This window comes from Panthera leo, chromosome B1 (assembly GCF_018350215.1).
Source record: "Panthera leo isolate Ple1 chromosome B1, P.leo_Ple1_pat1.1, whole genome shotgun sequence".
Classification (NCBI taxonomy): domain Eukaryota; kingdom Metazoa; phylum Chordata; class Mammalia; order Carnivora; family Felidae; genus Panthera; species Panthera leo.
Window position 1 is genome coordinate 35,675,250 of NC_056682.1, and position 20,082 is coordinate 35,695,331.

Genomic DNA, 20,082 nt, shown 5'->3' on the forward strand with positions numbered 1-20,082 from the left:
TTAGTTGTTTTTATTGTTATTTGCTGTGAGATTTCCAAAAGCGGAAGTTGTGGAGACCTTTGGCAGAGAGATAAAGGAAGCCAGAGAATGGTCAGAACAAGACAGCAAAAAGGAGAGCAATTTTTAAATTAGATTCAGAACAAGAAAAAGAACAAGGAAGGGATGGGTTCACTTAAAAAAAAATTTTTTTTTAATGTTCATTTTTGATAGACAGAGAGAGACAGAGCATGAGCAGGGGAGGAGCAGAGAGCGAGAGAGACATAGAATCCAATCTGAAGCAGGCTCCAGGCTCTGAGCTGTCAGCACAGAGACCGATGCAGGGCTCGAACCCACGAACTGTGAGATCATGACCTGAGCCAAAGTCGGATGCTTAACTGACTGAGCCACCTGGGGTGGGTTCACTTTTGAGGGAGGGTGACAGTATGTTAACTGAGAGAGATGACGGAATTACTCAACCCTCAATAAAAGACTACCACAAATGAGAATGATCTTCAAATTGCAAACAGTAAAATAAGCATAGTTTGGAAAGGGAATAGAAACTCATTCATATTGGAGGGGAGTCAGTGAGCACCTCTTTAAATTAGCTGTTGCCTCTAGGCTCAAAAATGACATCAGAGGACATTCAAATAACTTACAGATGTGATCAGTGTCTGTAATCTTGAAAACTCAGAACAAAAGCTTTGCCAGTTTCCAAAAGGGGTGTGTGTGTGTGTGCGCGCGTGCGCGTGTGTGTTGGAAGAGGGGTTTGGAGTGAATCCTGGGAATCACAACCCACTAAGTTGAATGTCAATCCCCAAATAAACAGATAGCCTGCCACCATTTAGAAAAGAGACACTTGATTATTAGGAGCTGGTTCAGGTTCACTTAAAACAAAGCACATCAGACAAACGTCATTTCCTTTTTAAAAGGTGTTTCACCAACTGGTGGAACAGTGGCTTTGATTTGGTAAGGCAATCCATCTATATATTCAGCATTTATGAGCTGTTTCCTATGCCAGGGATATAAAGGTGACAAATTCGTGGTTGGAGAAGCTCACTTCGCAGTCAACAAGGTGATGACTCATGGCTGGATGGTAGTGTAGCAAGTGGTATCATAGCCAGTGGAATAAATCTGCCCAAAGTCTGCAGATGAACAGTGTCAGCTCAGAGAGGGAACTTGGCTCTGCTTTGATTCATGTCATGTTCAATGTTTCAACCAAAGACCAGTTTCAGAAGACCCAGAAAAGACATGCTTATCAAATGAGCTCAGGACAGAGTAAGAGAGATGGCACCCGCTGAATGGTGGAATTCAGATTCCAAATGGTCTTGAGAGCTGTTGGAATGAACAATGTGACCAGTAATAAAATCTAGTCAAGCTCAAGACTGCACGAGTATATTAAGTACCATGTTCCAATCAAGAGGAATAGAGTCTTAAAGTTGACTATTGGGAACAATAAAAATGCACGGAAGGACACTGAAGGTAAAGGGGTGAGTGAGAGGTCCAGATACCACAGGAAAACCCTGTGGATAGATCTGAGAAGACCTTGGAAAAGTGCCTCTTGAGTAGTAAGTCAGCCCCTCCTCAAGGTAGTGCTCCATCGTTCTTGTGCAGTGAATGGGTCTACGTTTCCCAGGTAGGTCATTCACAGCCACAATCAACTATGCTCTCTTACTCTGGGGTCCTGGCAGAGGAGGGGACGCTCAGTTACCTTCTCTCCAGGTGTGACTGAGATACGCCATACGCAGTGCATGTGGGCGGAGTAGCCATTGGGGTACTCAGGGGAAGAGAAGTTGCCTGTGCTGTCTTGTAGGGTCTCTCCACAAGCTGTCAGAGAAAGGAAATGACTGAACTGCTGGCTGCAGATGCTCAATTCCCCCAACCTCCTGGCTTCCCACGCCCTGAACTCTGGCATCACTCAGGGGAGAGAAGAACGGCTAAGCAGAGGAAGGAGTCTGGGGTGGTCCTGTCCCTTTAAGATCCACTCCGTGCTCTTTACACATAAGCCCACACCATTGGACCTATTTGGCCTAGTGCTGCAGGATGCCCTGCTGGGCAGGCAACATGGCTTCCAGAGTTAAGGTCAAGCTCCTTTGGTGGGCCTCACTCTACCTCCGTCCCTGATAATTGCTCTGCTAGTCCCCTTTACTGCTCCTACTGCCCTATTCTCCCAGACCCTCCGAAGGTACATGGCTCAGTATCTCACCTGATCCCAGCCCCAGTTTGGTTCCTTAACTTGAACACTGCCCCTTCCTGGGTACCTCCACCCCTACCACCAGGCAGCCGCTGGCCTTCTCTAAGACTTACAGCCTTAACGTCCTCAGCCCCAGGTCCTGGCCTCCGCCTGCTTCAGGCTCTGCCCTCCACCCTTCCCTGGTCCATCCCTCCCTGCCCTGACCTGGGCACTTGTAGAGCTTGCGGGCCTGGGCGATGTCCCCCTTGCTGAGCCGGGTCCTTTGGCCAATGGGAGGTTTCACCCCATTGACCTCGTACTTGGGAACAATGGTGTCCAGGAAGATGCCCCTGAGGAGGAAAAGCCCGATCTGGGTGAGAGTCTGATGGAGGGAGGGGTGGTGTGCCTGTGTGTACCCAAGGTCACGACCCTGCCAGAGCCCAGACATTCCTCAGTAGGGTCAGGGACGGGTGGAGATTGCTCACCCTGTCATTATGCTGCCCACTGACCAGCAGCCACCCTGCTCCGTGGCAGCCACACTGCTGGAGCCTGGGGGAGCCCCAGGAATACGCTGGGAGGTCAGGGACATAGGCTCCACATGCCCTGGGAACCTAGTGGTGTTCTGGCTCAGTCTAGGTCCAACCCCCAGCCTCAGGAGAGCTTGGGACCCCTAGCGACCATGTCTCTAGCCTCACCAAGCCTCTGCTTTTGTGGCCCCTCGTGCTCGTTCGGCTGTGACTGAACTTCTCCCAGGACTACCAAGGCCAGTGCTTCATTTTGCTGGCACGGACTGCTTTTGATAGGTTCCACCGTGGTCAGACCACACAACTCCGGATCCATCCATGTCTCCTGTCCCCCCTGCCCAGTTCCTGCCTGCTAAGTCCTGGGTGTTTCCATCTGGGAGGAGCAGGACGAAGGGAAACAGGCGGCCCTCTGCCTCCCCAGGGTCCCTGACTCACACCCAGCTGGGTGGAACTCAGCAGGGGGTGGGGTGGGATGTGGTGGGAAATGTCCAGGGGAGGTCTGTGGCTGTGGGGGGCAGGATGACCTCACCACCCTTCCTTGGTCTCTGTTCCCTCAGGTCTGGAGGCAGGGAGACTGAGGAGGGGCACTGTGCGTGGGACAGAGCAGGACTGCAGACAGAGGATAAGGAAAGAGCCAGGCATGGGAAAGGCCAGGCTTGGAAGGGGAGCCTGTAAAGGAGTAGGGAGGGGCTGTTTCCCACACTCTGCTAAGGAGAAGCTGCCGGTGCAGAGGCTGGGCCACTACCTCTGGGGGTTCCGGTCATGATTTTGGGGAATGTGGGCCCCCAGGAGGAGTGTGTGCACTTGTAAGCAGAGGAAAGGGCTAGTTCAGGGCAGTAGCCAGCCTTTGTGCAAATTAGCCGGTTCCAAAAAGGCAAACTGATTACAAAGGATGCCCCCAATTAGAAAAATGTGTCCTCTTTTGGATGACAGATGAGGGAAAAGCTCAGCTCCCTTGGCTGATACAGTTCTGAGCCACAGCATATACATATGTGTCAGGCAAAATGGCTGGACTTCAGCCTCCTGAGCCAGGTATCCCAGGGGTCCACAGTACTAGGCTTCGTGGGTCCAGGCCCTGCCATGGACCCACAATAGAAGAGGACAGCAGGGCAGGCAGCATCCATGGGTCCTCTGCTCGGGAGCTGGGGCCACCAGAAGCCCACTCTCACCCTTGGTGACTGCCCCAGCAGGGCAGCCCAGTGCAAAGTGAGAGGCCCAAAGAGAACGGCCTACAGAAGGCAGGATTAGGCTGCTCCAGAGGAGGCCAGGCCCCATCTCTCACCTGGAGAACGTGTTCCGGGCATAGTGCATGATACTGTCAAAATCATAGGTCTCCCCTAGGGACTCCACTTCCTGGAGCTCCATCTTCAAGAAGTTATACTCCTGCCCTGCAAAGACCAGGAAAAAGGTGTGGGGGGTGGGAGGGGTGGGTCTGTGTGCCACACAGTGCCACTTTTTCAGGGTGGGGAGTGGGGCCCCTCAGGTACTCGAGAGGTGCCCCCCTACCTGAGGGTCCAGGGAGCAGCCAAGGGAAGTCTGGGGGGGTAGGGGCGGGTCTCTAGAAGAGTCGGTCCAGCAGAGGGGCAGGGTCAACGAGGACTGGCTGGAGGGAAGGCTCAGAGAGTATGGGAAGGAAGCACCCATTTCTAGAACCACAGGGAGATGAAAGCAGGGAAGAGCAGAGGAGGCCTGGGGAGGGAGGAAGGAAGCAGGAAGGGAGGGGAGAGGGGGTAGCCAGGAGAAACAAGAGAAAAAAAAAAAAAAAAAACCCTTAGAGGGGAGAACAGGCAGAGGGCAGAAGACTGGGCAAAAGTGAAGAGAAAGGCTGAGGTGGCATGGGGGATGGGCCAACTCCCCCCCTCCCCCCTCCCCCCAAGGCCAGCTGGGCTCTGGGCTGCTCTGGATGGCCCGCGTGTCCAGGACCAGGACCTCTCCCAGCCCCCCAAACAGCTCCACAACTGATCTTCCCTCTCTGAGCTGCTACTGGCAGGAAGCAGATGCCTCAGGGGCAGGGTCTGGACCAACCTGGGCCCTGGGCAAGGGCTGCCACAACACTGAGCTGACCACAAGCTATGGCTCCAGGAAGCAGCTCCCACCCCTACTAGAGGCCCTGGAGTGGTTGGGGGGGGGGGGGGCAGGTGTGGCACACAGCTAGGCACTCAGGCCAAGGTGCGTACCTGGCTGGATGTTTTCACGCACGATAGAGACATGGCGGTCCCGGTCTGGCCGCGTGTGCTCATGCCAGAAGCCAATGACGTGGCCCAGCTCATGGACAACAATGCCGAACTTGTCACAGTTCTTGCCGATGGAGATGGCCTGTGGGCCTCCACCGCGGCGACCCACGTAGGAGCAGCACCTGGAGGGCGGGGCCAGCTCAGGGGGGCGGTCCCGAGCTGGGGGAGTGCATCCACTCAGGGGCCGGGCGAGGCTGCCAGGAGGGTGAGGGAGTGAGGTACAGGGGAGGGGCCTGAGCGTGGGATGCCCAGGCTGTGTTCAGGGGTCATAGCCACACCAGGGGGCAGCTCCTGGGAAGATGCCCGATGGCAGGAGTGGGGACAGATGATGTAGGATCGTGCCCAGATGGGGCAGCAGTAGTGCCCAGAGCAGAATGTGGACTGGGGTGATGGCCGAGGGTGCAGTGCCCAGGGGCCCCTGCTCACCCGCAGGGTCGATAGGTGAATACAATATAGCTGTCCTCATCAGTGCGCTCCAGGAAGGTGACACAGGTATGCTTCTCCCAGTGCCTCATGGCTTGCCGGAAGACTGCCCTCTGACTGCCTGCCAGGATGAAGGGGGCCAGGCTGCCACAGTGTCCAGGTGGGCCAACCTCAACCCACTGCCAGAATGTCAGCCTCTTGTTGGACAGATAGGCAGAGGACACCACTCATACCACTACACATGACAAGGCTGCCCCAAGGCTAGGCCCCGATGCAGGCTGCTCCCTCGGCCCCACAACATCATGCTCACCAGTGAAGTTTCCCCCAATGACAAAGGGGATGACCCCATCAGGCCACACACGCTCTGGTCTGGATGTGGCTGCCCGCCGGCTCCGGGACCTGCCTCTCCATCTCCCACGGTTTCTCCTCTGTGGCTGCCCACTGGTGCTCTGGCAGTTGGGGGTAGAAGAGTTTCCTGGTGTTGGGAGAGGAAGACACTGGTAGCAAGTGAAGGAATAGGAGTACGGGGAAACAAATTATACTCTATCCGCATTTTGGGGGGATTCCATATCTGTCCACTCACTAAAATTTATTTGTAACCCCCAAACCAATAACCTTAGCTCTTTCACGGTCAATCACTGACACGCACAGGACAGTGAAAAACATGAGTCACCCCCATACCCAACAGAGGTTGAACAAGGTGACACTTTGCCTTCTTGATTCAGCTCTCAGAATGTAAATAAGCATCTTTTTCATAGTCTGTTTAGTGCCACATTTGTTTTTGTATGTGGGGACTTTTTATTGGTGATTTTGCTGTTTAAAATGACCCCCTTCTGCCCTGATAGTACAGAGGCACCAGACCACTGTCCAGCGTTCCTAAGTCCAAAAAGGATCTGATGTGCCCTATGGAGAAAATACACGTGTGTTAAATATGCTTTGTCGAGCCCCTAAGTTACAGTCCTGTTGGCTATAGCTCAAAGTTAATGCATCTACTGTGTGTTAAATAAGGGGTCTTTAAACAGAAACATACGTAAGACAGGGTTACGTACTGATCAGTTGGTGAGAATGTTGTGACAAGAGGCTTGCAGGGACCTAACCCTGTATTTCTCCTAGGAGTGATGACTGACTCAGTATTTGTTAATTCGGTGTTCACAGTGACTTTATAGAACAAGGTTATTCCATAACTCTATTCATAACTACCACAGATAGCAAGAATGGACTAAAACTGAAAAAGAGAACAATGGTGTACTAATTTCCTAGGAACTATAGGGGACTTGAGACCAGGAAATGTTGACTTCTCATCTAATAAAACTTCCTCCTTGTGGAGCATATAAAGCTTGACGTCTTTAAGTGTTCCCAAATATATGTTCTCATTTGACACAGTAGCTCTCTGGGATGCACTGTGCAAGTGTCACTGTGTATTATTTGACAGATAAGGAAACTAAAGCCAAAGATTTGCCCAAAGTCACCTAGTGAGTTAGTGGCAGGCCCACATGCTCCAGTTCCTCCATTTTGCTTGAACCATGTCTGCTGGTCCCCTCTCAGGCCAAGTAAGCCTTGCTAGTCATCAGGCCACTATGTTCCCCTCCAATGCCAGCTCCTCTCTGGGAAGTATGACCTTTACTCCATGGCTGCCCATGCCAAGATCCTCTCTCATGCTGGACAGGACAACTACCAGTGTGTGTGCAGAATGAGCTCTGGATGAGAATCCCTATCCTTTGTCAATGGGAGGGCTCCCTGTGGGCAGCACCATGTTCCTGAGCAGTGACAAAGCTGGACAGAACTAAACCAGCCCAGGCACTCATTCTTCCTATTCTCTTACCCATTCATAAGTGCCAGGTGGGTTGCTAGGTGCTTGGGCCACACCTAGGGATAAGAAGGACCCATCCCTGACCTTGAAGAGCTTTGAGTCCAGCTGGGGAGATAGACATATAAAAAAAATCATTGAAACATGGTTCCATGAGTGAGATACTAATACTGTAAACAGAGAGCAGACAGAGCACAGAAAATGGATGGATAACCATGCCTGGGGGATGATCAGAGAAGATTTCATCAGAGAAGCTCTTGAGATGGGCTTTGAAGGAAGTATAAAAGCTTGCAAAGTGGGAACATGAGGAGAAGCTGGGAGGGATTGGAGTGTTGAGCAAAGAGCATCAGATTTGGGTGAGAAGGCTTGGGTTCCTGTCCCAGCACTGCCACTGACCAGCTATGTGATCTTGAATGAGTCACGTTATCTCCATGAGTCTTAGTTTCTGGATCTGCAATGCGGGACTTGTCCTACATCTACCTTTGAAGGTGGTTAGGGAAAAGTTAGGTAATGCTGGTGAAAGTACTTTGTAAACTGTAAGCAAAAAGAATGTCAGTTCTTTGCTCCTGGGTATGTCTATACTTGCTGCTCCTCTGGGGAAGGGACAAAGATATCCCAAGGGAAGACAAGCCATTATGCTGGGTTCAAGCTCATAGCCTCTGTCCTGAGAGGCCCTGGTTGGGAAACAGGGAGGTTGCTTGTTTCTCTAATTCTGGAACCCATTTCTGGGACATAGAAGGGCCCGCCTGTACCCAGAGTACCTGTAGTTTTGATGGAAGACCTGTGGGTTGCACGCTGCCTGAGGTCCTCAGCCTGCTGCACCTGGAAGGCCCTCAGGTCCTCCTCATCCAGGGCGATGTCCCCAAGGAAGGCAGCTAGAGAGAAAAGATGAGGCCTGGGAAGTTAATCCTCCTACCCAGCACTGACAGTTCCAACCCCATGGGTACCACCCCTACCCCCATAGCAACATCTGTCTTCAAATGCCTTCTGAGGAAGGGGGTCATAGGGGACTGGATTTGAGGATCCCGGGGGAGACTCGTGCTCACTTCTAAGTTGGGAATTTAGCAAAGCTGATACACGCTCCCTACCAGAGGAAGACATGATCATGTCACTTTTCCCATTGCTCTGTGGCAAATATTTAGTAAGCCAGGTACCACTTGAGTTATTAGCAAGATAGAAGAGGTTCCTGCTTGGAATACCTGGGTGACTCAGTCGGTTAAGCATCTGACTCTTGATTCGGGTCAGGTCGTGACCTCATGATGGTCGTGAGATCGAGCCCCGAACTGACAACAAGGAGCCTGCTTGCGATTCTCTCTTTCTCTCTTTCTGCCCCTCCCCTGCTTGTGTTCTCTCCCTCTCTTCTTCTTCTCTCTCTCTCTTTCTTTCTCTCTCAAAATAAATAAACTTAAAAAAAAAAAGAGGTCTCTGCTCACATAGAGCTAACCTTCAACAATACATAACTAAATAAACACTGAACTCAAGAATTCCAGACAGTGATGAATGCTATGAAGAAAACAGAAGGGGGTGAGATGATAGAGCATCTACTCTGTGGGCCCATAACCTTGGCACTGCTCTGAGCCTATGGTATTCACTCAACAAATGCAGTTTCAATTAAATTGAGGGGAGGCCGTGAACAAAAATTGGAGCAGATAGGCCTATCAGGGAAACCAGGACACTTAATGGGAGCTGCCCAGCTAGAAGGAAAAAGTTTAACGGTTCTCAAGCGATTCCTATTCTGAGTCTCAGGGTCTCCTCTCTGGAGGAAGAAAGGCCTGGGGGAATAGAGCCCCCTGAATAGGCATTTTGATTTCTGGACCTGGGGAGAGATGTTTCTGGAGAGATGAGCTAAACAATCTGCCTGCCTTTCGAGAAGCTGGGAGCAAGAGGAAGCTGAGTACTCTGGAAGGAGCTCAGAGGCGAGCTTCATGCTGAGCTGGGCTGGGGAGGCGGGAGGGTGAGCTGGATGGAGGTGGGGCACAGAGCAGCTTCCCTGAAGCTCCACCCATGGCAACATCTGCTTCTCATCCTGAGTGCTACACAGGCCTGGCGGCAGCATTACACAAATTATTTTAACCTTGAGGCCTTGCACACAGGTTTCTCCTCCCCAGATGGCCCGCTGGGTGGACACACACACACACTTCATCACACAGAGAATCAGCCACATGGGTTAGTGATCCTACAGACATTTGGTGACATCCACAGCCATGCCCTCAAACACAGAGCTATGTGAGCCACAGAGATGCCCCCTCCCCCAGCAGCGCCCACACCACCCTTGTAGGTAGAAGGCACTCCAGAACATTTATTCGAGTGAAGTGTCACATCAGTAGTCTTTAGGCCTGCAAACACATGCCCGTAGATATGTACTCTGATGGGACCTTCACCTGGATCAACAGAACGTGGGAGTCCCTCTAGCAGTTATCTAGGCCAGCCTTCCATTTTACAGATACGAAAACTGAGGCTCAGAAGGGAAATGGTCTCCCACACTGCTAGTCATCGGAGAGGCTGGATTCATAACCCAGGCCTCCTGATTCCTAGTCTGGCATTCATTGCACTCAAGTTCATTACCTCTGTGGAGCCATATACACAAAGATAGACACTCACTCAGACACACACATCCACACACAAAAATACAGTCATAAACCACGTGTTCTAAAAAAACACACACGCACAAGCTCCAACACACGCAAACTAACTGCAAGCTCCAAACCCATGAAGCCAGTAATGGTAGCAATAATGACACCTTATGTTAATGTTGAAATCGATGTTGTGCTTCCTAGTTGACAAAGTGCTTTCTCATTAATGGATTCACTTAATCCTGGCCCACTCGGCACGTGCCCGTTAAGCCACACTCCATCTCTGCATTTGCCTGGGCGTGTACAATTACAAATTGCTGGAGAGAGAACCGAGTGGCTAGATTCCAGCCCACCTCCCCGACTTTAGTGATTAGAACACTTGGGCTTAAGAAAGGAAATGAGTTGCCCAAGGTCACCAGCTGGTAACTGGCCCAGAATCTCTTCCACCACACGAGCAATATTCTTTTCTATAAAATGTCGCCCTTGGTGGCCTTGGCTCAGGAACTGGTGGGACAGCAACAGAAGATATTTCTTAGCTGACATGCAAAGATCATAGGATCAGAGGGACACTCCAAGGAGGCAGTGATGGCTTCCTGCACACCAACATTCAGACAGGTACACTCATGCCACATGAATAACCCCACACCTTTGCACAGACACGAGTACCTCCAAGCTCACGTGCCCGTGGGCATTATCATATACACATGTGGCTGGATATTTAGACTCGTCTCTGCACACAGCAGCAAAAAGCAAAGTCTTTGTAGTTAGACCTGTCTTTGAATCCTAGCTTGGCTAATATTAGCTGACATGTCATATAAGCTCTACTAAACCTCAATTTTCTCCTACATAAAAAGAAGCTAACAATGGAATCTGTCTCCTAGAATTACTGCATGAAATAAGGCATGTAAATAAAGCACCTAGCACAGAGTGTGGAGCACAGTAAGTACCCACTAAATGACTACTGTTAATATTACTCCAATAACAGCCCCATAAGCTCATAATCTGCTCTCTACTTTCCAAGGGCACATTGGTTCACCCACATTGGCCTCCCAGCTGAGGGAAGCCCTGGAGTGCTCAGAAGTAGAACCTCGAATTCCAAGTACAGAGGCCACAGAACTGTGCTGGCCTGTGAAACCAGGACAGCGGGGGAAGGGAGCAGGGAGCAGGGCAAGTGGAAGGCGGGAAGGCCCTAGGCTGGCCGCAGAGCTCTTCTGCAGAGCCGGAGTCCTGTGGTGGGGATGTCATGACTGAAGAATGTGTGGGAACAGAGTGGGGGTGGGGAGACACAGGGTGGGCAGGAGAGCCTTCTGGCCAGGAGCTGAGCCTGAAGGCCCTGCCCATTTGGGATTCCCTCATGGGGAAGCTAGGGAATCTGGATGCTGGAAAGTCCAGGACACCTCCCCCCTAACCCTTACCCGGAAGGAAGCCCTGAGGTCAGGGTCAGAGTAGTAGTTGTTTTCAACACAGGATCAAAAGTTTGTTTTGTTTTCCGGCTGTAAACCAGCCAGGAGCAATCGTGGCTGCTCCACTGCCAGGCTGGGAGCAGGAGAGGAAAAAGAGTGAGGTGGACTTCATATGCCCGTCCTATAGGTAGGCTTCTTGACTCCAGAGTCTCCTCCCCACAGGGTGTTGCAAGGCATCCCCTTCTGGGGAGAGGGAGAGGACCCTCACTGGTGTGATGGAGCCCCAATGCCATGTGTACCGGGTATACGCATGTCCTATCACATAAATGCAAGCTTCTAGCTGGGGAGAACATACTTAATCACAGCTGTATGCTTAGATACAGGTGAGTATTTGCATGCATCCTTACATGTACTCAGGAGTACCCATATGCACAGTTGAAGAGACTTGCTCATAAAGCAGAGGTGCACCCATAAATGTGCCCAGACACCACCCTTACTACTTTCCTGTGTAAGCCGTAGTGTGTTCAAACATACAAATAATTGCATGTGCACATTCCACAGGCCATACCCCCAAAAGGAGAAGGGTGACCTTAAAAATGGATGGGGGGTGCAGACAGAGAGAAAGAGACAGAGAGATTAACTGATTCCTCTGGATACCCTTAGGAAGTCCTTAGTGGCCTGAGTGACACATTCTACTCTCTCCCTGTCCTCCCCTAATATCTTCTCCCCAGATCTCTAGAGAAACTAAAATTCTTGACAGCTCCTTCTTCTGGGGAGTCCCATGGTTCCCCTCCATCTGGAGCCCAGGGAGACTGTCTTTTCCTCCTCCCTTGGGGCACCTAAAAGAGAAGGTGACTCAGGGAGCAGGGGCATAGGTGGGTGGGTGACTCATTCAGAGTGTCTGGAGGGGGAATGTGGTCTGGCAAGAGAAGGGATTGCTTCTCAACTTCCGGAGCTTGTGACCTACTCCTCTAAGGCCCCTTGAAGTCCAAATCTGGGCCACAAGGCCCTGGGCTGAGGATAGTGATGAGGGTTGGTAAGCTACCCCCATACCTCACCTCCTAAAAGCAAACCTCTGGGATGCAAGTTGAGGTAAAAGGAAGGTCCTCACTGGTTCAAGGGTAGTCCCCATGTGTTTCTCTGCTTATGGGAGCAACTATGTCCCAATTCCTGCCTCCTGGGTCTCTCCCAGAGTCCTGAGGGTCATGGCCAAGTCTCCTGGGGCACCAAACAGAGCTGGGAATCTCAGGGAAGGACCCCCCCTCCACCTTGATGGTTTGGCATCCTAACATACAAGAAGTCAGGACTGACTTGCAATCTCCCTGGGCAAGGGGGAGAGAATGAGAGAGACAGAGAGACAGAGTTCATATTTGCATTTGACAGCCTGCACACCAGAGTGCAAGCTTGGTGGGACCAGCAATCAGCACACACATAGACCAATTTGGCTTCCCGCCTATTGTTCTGGTGTTGCCCAGAAGATCCAGGAAACTCTCCAGGGTATCAAGGGTCTTAATTTTTCCTTACTTCCCTCAATTTTGCCCTAACTCTGACAGTAACTGCAAGAGGTAATCTCAAATGAAGGGGCCTGGTTATCCTGAAAAGATCACAGGTGAGCCAGGGGAGTGAACAGGGCTTTCATTCTTGGTTCTCTGTGTGCAAGGAGGAGAAAAGGAGAGAGATGGAGAGGGTCAAGGGAGAAGAGGGAAGCAGACATATCAGGTGCATCCAAAGGAGGTAAATCCAGGTACACCTACCACCAGAGCTCAGAGAGGGCAAGAGGACACAGCAACATAGAGAAAAGAGCCTAGGGACCTAAGGCTTGAGGGTGTCAGTGTGGGGCCTTAGGGAGTCAGGGCAAAGGTACGCAAGGCTGCACTAGTCACACCCAAGAGGGAAACCTGATCTGACGCTAAATCTTGGCCTTGTCAGGCTTTCGGGCCCTCTCGGCCACCCCCCAGGCCTGGCCCAGCTCCCCACCAGCCTCACTTCACCCTGGTGCAGAGCTTTCTCCAGAGCCCTTGTTTGAAGTTCCAACTCAGCCAGCCCCACCCTAGCATGAAATCCGAGACTGGGGATAGAGCCCTCAGCCTCCTGCTGCCTCTTCCAAAAATCACTCCAATTCCAACCAGGAGTGAAATACATCAGAGTGACTTCCTACCCATTCTTTAAGGCCTTGCCTCCTGCATGAGGACCCCCTCCCCAACCTTCCCAGCCTGCTGTGATCACTGTTTCTCTGCCACCGTCACCACTGGGACTGCAGAGGGACAAGAGGCTCCTTGAGCCTTTAAGTCCTTTCCTTCCAAGGTGGCACATAACGCATTGTGGTTTGTGCTGTTGTTTACACGTCTTATGCGCCTACTGGACTGGAAGCTCACTGAGGGCAAGGGCCATGTCTTACACTTTTCTGTATCTCCCACAACATCAAGCCCAGGGCCAGGCACATATTAGCATTCAGTACATGTAGACCAGTAGAATAAACAAGTAATACAAGGACAGAGACAGGGAGAACACTTCCTTTTCCTGAAAACCAAGCCCATTCCTCAGAAAAAATAATGAAACGAGAGTGTGAGGCACAGAACACAGGGGAGTAGGCAGCAAACATTTATTAAGTGCTTACTGTGTGTTAATCTCTAATAAGTGTTTTATATATGTTCTCATATTTAATCCTTACCACCAACTCTACAGAGAGACGTATTATCAGTTCCATTTTACAGGTGAGAAAAGCCAAGTTCAGAGATGATAATTAACATCCGCCAGCCAGTAGAGCTAATGAGCTGTGGGTCCAGGATTGACAGCTTAGGTCGGCCTGCCTTCAAAGGCCAAGCTCTATCTGCTTAGCCTCATGCCCACCCCAAGCCCAGGGAGAAAGATGATGGCTAATGTCTGGGTCACCCACAATCCAGAGGGGGTGGAGAAGAAGGGCTGAGAGATTTGGCTTCTGCTCCTCCCACTGGAAGAAGGGTCTCCTACTTTGCCGCTTACTGTGATCCATTCACCCAAAGTGGGGAGCCCAGGGTTAGGACTAGAGTGACCCAACCTCTTATGCCACATACAGGCACTCCTAGAACCTTAGGGACTGTGCCACTGCCCCTGGCCCTGGCTATTTGGAGACAGGCTGAAATCAGAGGCAGGAAGTTGAGGACAGGTTCTGACATCTTATGCCCTGTGTGTTCTCTTGTCCCAGGCAGCCTGTTCAGGGTCATCTGATTAGGCAAACGGCCTGTGTGCCTGGCCATCTGGTCACTCCAGGGGTAGGACCCCTCTGGGCCCAGCAGGAGTGAAGGGGTTACTTGGGGTCTTCATGGACAAAGAACACACACACGCAAACACACACTCCAGGGCCCTGACCTCAGCTAATTAGCCTCCAGTGTCTGTGGACTGAGAGAGCTGATATACAGTATTTGAGTTCTCTGTGTTTTTCTCCTTTCCACCCTAACTTGGCCTTGTTAGGTCTCTCTGGCACATAAGGGCAGAGGTAATTCCCCCTCCCTGGCTGGCTTCTCTAACTTTGACAGCTGTCTCCTCTGTCCCAGAAGGTTGCTGTGTTTGGTGGGGTGACACATGGGATACCCAGGGAGCATGATTTCAGAGGATCCCTTGAAAGACTTTCTTCTTTCTCTTGGCTGGGTGGGGGCCTCAGGAGACTTGCTGCTCAGAGATGCAGGCCTCCCGCACCCCCTGGGCAGACAGATGTGCAGCCTGGGGGCAGCCCAGACAGGCTGGAAAACACCAATGTCCTGAAGCTTGAGATGGGGGAGAAGGGAAAAGTGCACGCGGGCACACACACACACAGACACACACACAGACACACACACAGACACACACACAGACACACACACACACACACACACACACACACACACACACACACACACGGGAGTTTGGCCAGAAAAGTTTCCTGCAGGAGGAAAAGCCTCCTTGGCCGCAGGTTTCTCCCTGGACCCAAAGAGCTTTCCCCAGGAATCCTCTGGGAAGAGGAGGCAGCGGCAGCAGCTTCCACAAATAGCAGCAAAACTTCAGTCCTAAAAGTCCCCCAAACTTCCCCCTCCCTCTCTCCCTCTTTCTTTTGTTCCCCACTGCATTGCCAACCAGGCAGCTCCCGGCTTCCCACACTGGACTGTCCTCCCCCAACCCCAAACCCTAAGCAGCCCGCGCCTCCCCGCCGGGCCTGCTCGCTCCCCGGCCCCGGCGCCCCTGCGGGTCGGCGGGGTGGGGGGCGCCTACCCGCCTTGCAGGGGTCTTTGTAGTTGACGGGCTCCGAGTCCTCCTCCTCCCCCAGGTCATAGGTGTAGTCGGCCAAGTCCAGTGGCCCGCCCGGGCGCGCGAGCAGCAGCAGCCAGAGCAGCAGCGGCAGCGGCAGGCGGGCCACGCCGGGCATGCTGGAGGGCGCGGCGGCGGCGGTGGCGGCGGGTGCGGTGGCGGCGGCGGGTCGCGCCCGGACGCGGGAGCCGGCGAGAGGGGAAGCGGAGGACTGGCGGCGAGGGGAGGGCGCTCCCCTCCGCTCGCCCGCGCGCTCCCTCCCCGCGCTACCCACCCCCCCCCCCCGCCTCGCGCGTCTCTACCTCTCCCCCTTCCCTGTCCTCGCCCCCCTCCTTCCTGTCTCCCGCCCCCTCTCCTGCGCGGCTCCTCGGCTCTCTTCCTGAGCCTCCAGCCTTCTCCGCTCCTTTCCCTTCTTTCCCTCTTTCCTTCTCTCCTCCCTCCCTCCCCCTCCCCCCTTTTTAGGGAAATGAGCTCGCTGGAGGGCGGGTTTTCGCCTGGAGCTCGGCCTCCCTCGGGTCCCGGACAGCGCACTGCCAGATCGGGCCGCGCGCCAGCCGGGGGCGGGGACCGCGGAGAGCCGGCCCGCCCCGGGAGGGGGCTCGGCCGCCCGGGGCGCGGGGCGGCGAGGCCGGGGAGGGGGCGCCGGGCCCCGGGGTGCCCGGCCGACGGCCGCTCCCGCGAGGTGCCCTCTAGTGGCGGCTGGTCCCGTGGGCGCCGGGCCCGAGCCCCGTCCCGGGCAGCGGGACACGCTGTCAGGTCTCTCCCGGGCTTCAGCTCGCCTCTGCCCCCTCGGTCTCTGACTGCGTTTCTCCGCCCGCCTCTCTTGGTCTCTGCCTTTTTCCGACCCTAGCTCTCTCCCATCGCGGTCCCTGTCTCTCTAGTTCAGTCTTTCGGTGTCTGGCTGTCTCTGTCTCTCTCCCTCCCTCGGGAGACACCACTGGGGGGCGCCTCAAGCCCGTGGATTGCCTAGTCCCCTCGCCACTGCCCCCCGCCCCCGCATCACTCCTGGACGAAGTGGGAAGGGGAAACCCCCATTGCTTCCCCAAGGTCCTACCCTTCCCCTGACCCACCCACCAAGAGCGGGAGCGAGAGGGTGTGGGAGATAGAAAAGGCTCACCCTTCGTTTTTCAATCGGGTTGCTTTATTCTTTCATGGTAGTAGCCCCCTGGCCCCAGGAGCATCTCCGCTGCCCGTTCCCCCCTCTCCCCACAGCTCCCATTTCTCCAGCACCAGTCCCTGTGGTGTGGGCAGGAGCAGCTTCCTGCGTCTCTGCAAAAGACCCTTTGCTCATGGATCTTTCCTGTCCATTTGGGGTGTCCACAGGCCCTGAGAAGCAAAGAAACACTGTTTATTATGAGAGGGAGAGAGACTGGGGGGAGGTATCTATGAACCTTCCCTCCCCTGAGCTCCCTAGATGACCTGACTTCAGTGGATCCTCCCTGTTGCTTGGTCAGCTGACATGGGGAGGTGGCCCAAGCCTTCCTGGGCCACAGCTGCTCAGTGCCCTGGCAGTCACACCTGCTCACCTGAGGGGTTCTAGATGTAGTAGAGGGGCACCTCGCCACACAGGGTGCTCACAGTGGTGCCCAGGAAGTCCAGGTCCACAGAGGATGCTGAGCCAGCATCACGGACCTCCTCCTGGCCCAGCTTAGAGGTAGACACTGCAGGCTTGACCTGGAAAGAGCACCTGATTTTGAGCCTGGGAACTGAGTTTTTGTTCCACCTGTGGCCCTTATTGTGGGACCTCAGGCACGTGAGACCATCTCTCTGAGCCTCCTAAAAGCCTTGGTTTCCTTACCAGTAAAGAGGGGGCTGTGCTGGAGTCAGAAGCCCCCAAGTGGTGAGGCTCAGCTGAGGCCAGCAGCTTGGCATCAGGGCGGGGCTGGGGAATAGGAGGGAAGGTGTGACACAGGTGAGTCTGGGGAGGGGCACTCACCTGGCAGCCCACAAGGAGCAGCGCTCTACAGGTGACAAATAGCTGTCATCTCAAATGCTCCTCGGAGCAGCCCTGGGAGGGGGACAACTTATTCCTCCTCACTCACACACCCACCTGGAAGTTCCGGAACTTTCTGGTGAGAGCCTCAAGACTTGGGATGTTCTCTGGAGCCATCTTCATGATGTAGCAACAGGTTCCTGGGGCTGGCTTATAGGCAATCAGGAGCTGAGGACAGAAACCCCAGGGTTCATTCAGAAAGGCCCTGCCTTACTCACTCCCTAACCCTGATCCTGGGCTATCTCCCTCTAGGTTAGGCACCGAAGGCAGTCATATTGGAATCTGGGGATCAGCCTGGGCAAGCAAAAGAGCTAGGGGCTGCGGAGAGATGGATATGCACAGCTGGGTGGGTCTAGCAAAGTCTCGTCATTGGCCCCCCGTCCCCAGCATCAGGCGGTCCAGGTATACCCACCCGCTGGTAGTCATACACTACAATGCCAGTGGAGCCGATGGAGAAGGTGGCAGTGGTACCCACACGCTCACTCAGGGCCAGGCGCTGCTGGGCTTCTGGTCCCCCAATGCTCATCTCTAGGACCTGGGGGAGGGCATAGGATGGACTGACATTTCTCTTTCCCCACTCATCCCTTTGGCACCCATGTCCACTCTCAGCCCTCTTTACTCAAATGCAATCCCTTCTTCCCTGATAGCTCAGAGAGCTTGGAAAGAACAGGCTGCCATACCAGCAACAGGCCTGGTGCAAAAACCCAAGCCCCATTTGCCACCAGGTGCTTCTGTCCTTTATTGAGGCACCCTTGCCTCCTCCCCTCTGGTCCCCTTGGACCATTCATTGTCTACCCAGCCCATTCAGCCACTCTGTTTGGCATGTCCTGTGTCCACTGCCCACTCCATCCCAGGCCTGCTCACCATCTCGGTGTGTTTCTGGCTCATGTGAAGACCCATTAGCAGGGCCCCTACAATCACCACGACCACAAGGACTACCACCACGACGATGATGAGGAGGCGTTTGAGGTTCACAGGGCAGCAGGGGATGCTGAACCGGCCCCGGGGAGCTGCTGAGTAGTCCTGACATGGTGAGGCAGGCAGGGAGATAGGTGTGAGATCATGAAGTTGGCCCTTCTTCTCCCTGCACAAGCTGGATACCCTCCCACAGCTGGACACCAATGTTATGGACATGCAGAAGAGGGTGAGATCAGAGAAGGCTTCTTGGAAGAGGTGGCCTGGATTCCAACAGAAATGCTTAGATGTGAAGTCTACCATGAAGAGACCCAAGAGAGTCTGCTTTGCTAGTCTCATCTGCTGTTTCCTCCAGACCCCTGGCACCCCGGCCATGCCCAGTCCCTCTCTGTTCCCCCAAATAATCCACGATCTCTCACACCTCCCCGCCTTTACACATACTACCCCCTTCTTCCTACAATGTCTGCCTCTTCCACCTAGTGAGCTCCTACCTATTTTTCCAGAGCCAGTTCAAATGTCATTTTCTCTACAAAGCTTCCTGTGACTTCCCAAATAGTGGCTGCTTACACAGCGCTCTCTATAGCCCTTTCTACTGACCACTGTGGTGGCTCTCAGCCCCTCACATTGGAATTATTGGCTGCCACATCTGTCTCCCCGAAGGACTGTGCCTTGGTGGTTGGTGTCCCTGCCCTAACTTAGCACAGTCATGGGTTAGTTAAATGAATGAATTTGGATGAGGAAACAGTCTCAGAGAGGTTGGATGAAGCAGGGCCCAGCTCACACACACGTATACATACACGGTCACACTCACCGGCGGGCTCTCAATCAAAACCTCCTTGCTGCCCACATCCATCTTGCTGCAGACGCCTTCCCCTCTCATCCCCTAAGTGTGACTAGCATCTTATATGTGCTAGTAGGGAGAGGGGACAGAGGTGAAGGATCCAGGCCCCTTCTGCCAGCCAAGCCCTTGACCTTGAAGCCTGTTTGTTCCTGGCCCTCCAGAACTGATGTCCGGAGAAGCCAGCTGCAAGAGCGCCTAAGGGCTCTTGGCCGTGGCACATGAGTCCTCTTGGCCCCGGCAAGAGCGAAGCTGGGCACACTGAGCAAATTTGCCCTTGGGTAATCTGCGCCTCTCACTGTGGGTGTCTTCCTGGCATTGGCCGCCTTTCTTGCTGGCACCTGCCCCTGCAGTCTTGTGGCTTTCCCTGTTCTTCTGCCAGCTTGAACCTCTCAGGCAGCCAGGGGTCTAACCCAATGGGGAGTCCACCACATTTCCCAACAGAATTTCTCTCATGCATAGGGATGAGCTCCAGGAACAGGAGTGAGGAGGCAGTGCCTATGGACCCAGAAAGACAATGCTGAAGGCAGGTTGTGCTTTGGCATCCCTTGTGGGGGTCCATATATGGCCATTTCTCTGAGAACCTCACGTTTTCAATTCAAGTATGCCACCTGCCTGGCCCCTTCCAGCACATCTGCTACCTAACCTCAGACTTGCCCCTGGTCATTCTTTTCCTAATTCTGAAAACTCTGTCCCCTCTGGCTATAAATTCATACCCACTAATGTGTGGTTTCTTCCTTCTTTGCTTTGGGCTTGTTTGTAAACTGAAGGCCATCCCCCCCCCCCCCCACCGCTTTTACTTTCATTTCCATTTATTCTATGCTGAATTTATTCCCCGGTCATATACTGTTGTTTCTCCAGTTTCTTCTGGGATATCTTTCTCATCTGTGCAACCTCATCTGGTTTGGCAACAATCTGCTCTGTTTCAGTAAGGATTATCTCAGTGTGGCAAGGAGAGCTCAT

General features: G+C 53.4%; 2 protein-coding genes across 6 annotated transcripts in view; both read right to left on the bottom strand.

Annotated features, from left to right (window-relative positions):
• The window catches only part of BMP1 (bone morphogenetic protein 1), a 43,735-nt gene extending 28,244 nt beyond the window's left edge, over window positions 1-15,491 (bottom strand). For 3 of the 4 annotated variants that reach the window (XR_006201570.1, XM_042934624.1, XM_042934626.1), the window contains exons 1-8: window positions 15,338-15,491; window positions 7,899-8,012; window positions 5,641-5,805; window positions 5,334-5,451; window positions 4,851-5,029; window positions 3,956-4,061; window positions 2,375-2,499; window positions 1,688-1,803 (exon numbers count right to left, since the gene is read on the bottom strand). Coding sequence is in view for 3 of the 4 variants with exons in the window: in XM_042934624.1 (XP_042790558.1) it covers window positions 1,688-1,803; window positions 2,375-2,499; window positions 3,956-4,061; window positions 4,851-5,029; window positions 5,334-5,451; window positions 5,641-5,805; window positions 7,899-8,012; window positions 15,338-15,491 (1,077 nt within the window). In the remaining variant the exon portion in view is untranslated. Of the gene's footprint in view, window positions 1-1,687; window positions 1,804-2,374; window positions 2,500-3,955; window positions 4,062-4,850; window positions 5,067-5,333; window positions 5,452-5,640; window positions 5,806-7,898; window positions 8,013-15,337 lie in introns of those variants that run through there. The other variant, XM_042934625.1, reaches the window with a different exon arrangement.
• Window positions 15,492-16,492: 1,001 nt separating this feature from the next.
• Window positions 16,493-19,188, bottom strand: SFTPC (surfactant protein C). Of its 2 annotated transcripts, XM_042933850.1 has the most exons (7): window positions 19,093-19,188; window positions 18,231-18,389; window positions 17,779-17,901; window positions 17,424-17,534; window positions 17,172-17,255; window positions 16,900-17,047; window positions 16,493-16,699 (listed from the first exon to the last, which is right to left on the bottom strand). In XM_042933850.1, the coding sequence occupies exons 1-6, from the start codon at window positions 19,159-19,161 to the stop codon at window positions 16,910-16,912; spliced, it is 684 nt and encodes a 227-aa protein (XP_042789784.1). In that variant the 5' UTR covers window positions 19,162-19,188; the 3' UTR covers window positions 16,493-16,699; window positions 16,900-16,909. The 2 variants fall into 2 exon arrangements, with proteins under 2 accessions (XP_042789784.1, XP_042789785.1); XM_042933851.1 differs by lacking the exon at window positions 17,172-17,255 and having other exon boundaries at window positions 19,093-19,187.
• Window positions 19,189-20,082: the final 894 nt, after the last annotated feature.

What these genes read in the sequence shown, in the direction of transcription:
- SFTPC (XM_042933850.1), bottom strand. Translation starts at nt 19,161, where the DNA reads ATGAGAGGGGAAGGCGTCTGCAGCAAGATGGATGTGGGCAGCAAGGAG. An exon ending in GCCAGAAACACACCGAGATG is followed by an intron (nt 17,902 to 18,230) that starts GTGAGCAGGCCT and finishes GCCCTCCCCCAG; the next exon opens with GTCCTAGAGATGAGCATTGG. An exon ending in TAGTGTATGACTACCAGCGG is followed by an intron (nt 17,535 to 17,778) that starts GTGGGTATACCT and finishes TTCTGTCCTCAG; the next exon opens with CTCCTGATTGCCTATAAGCC.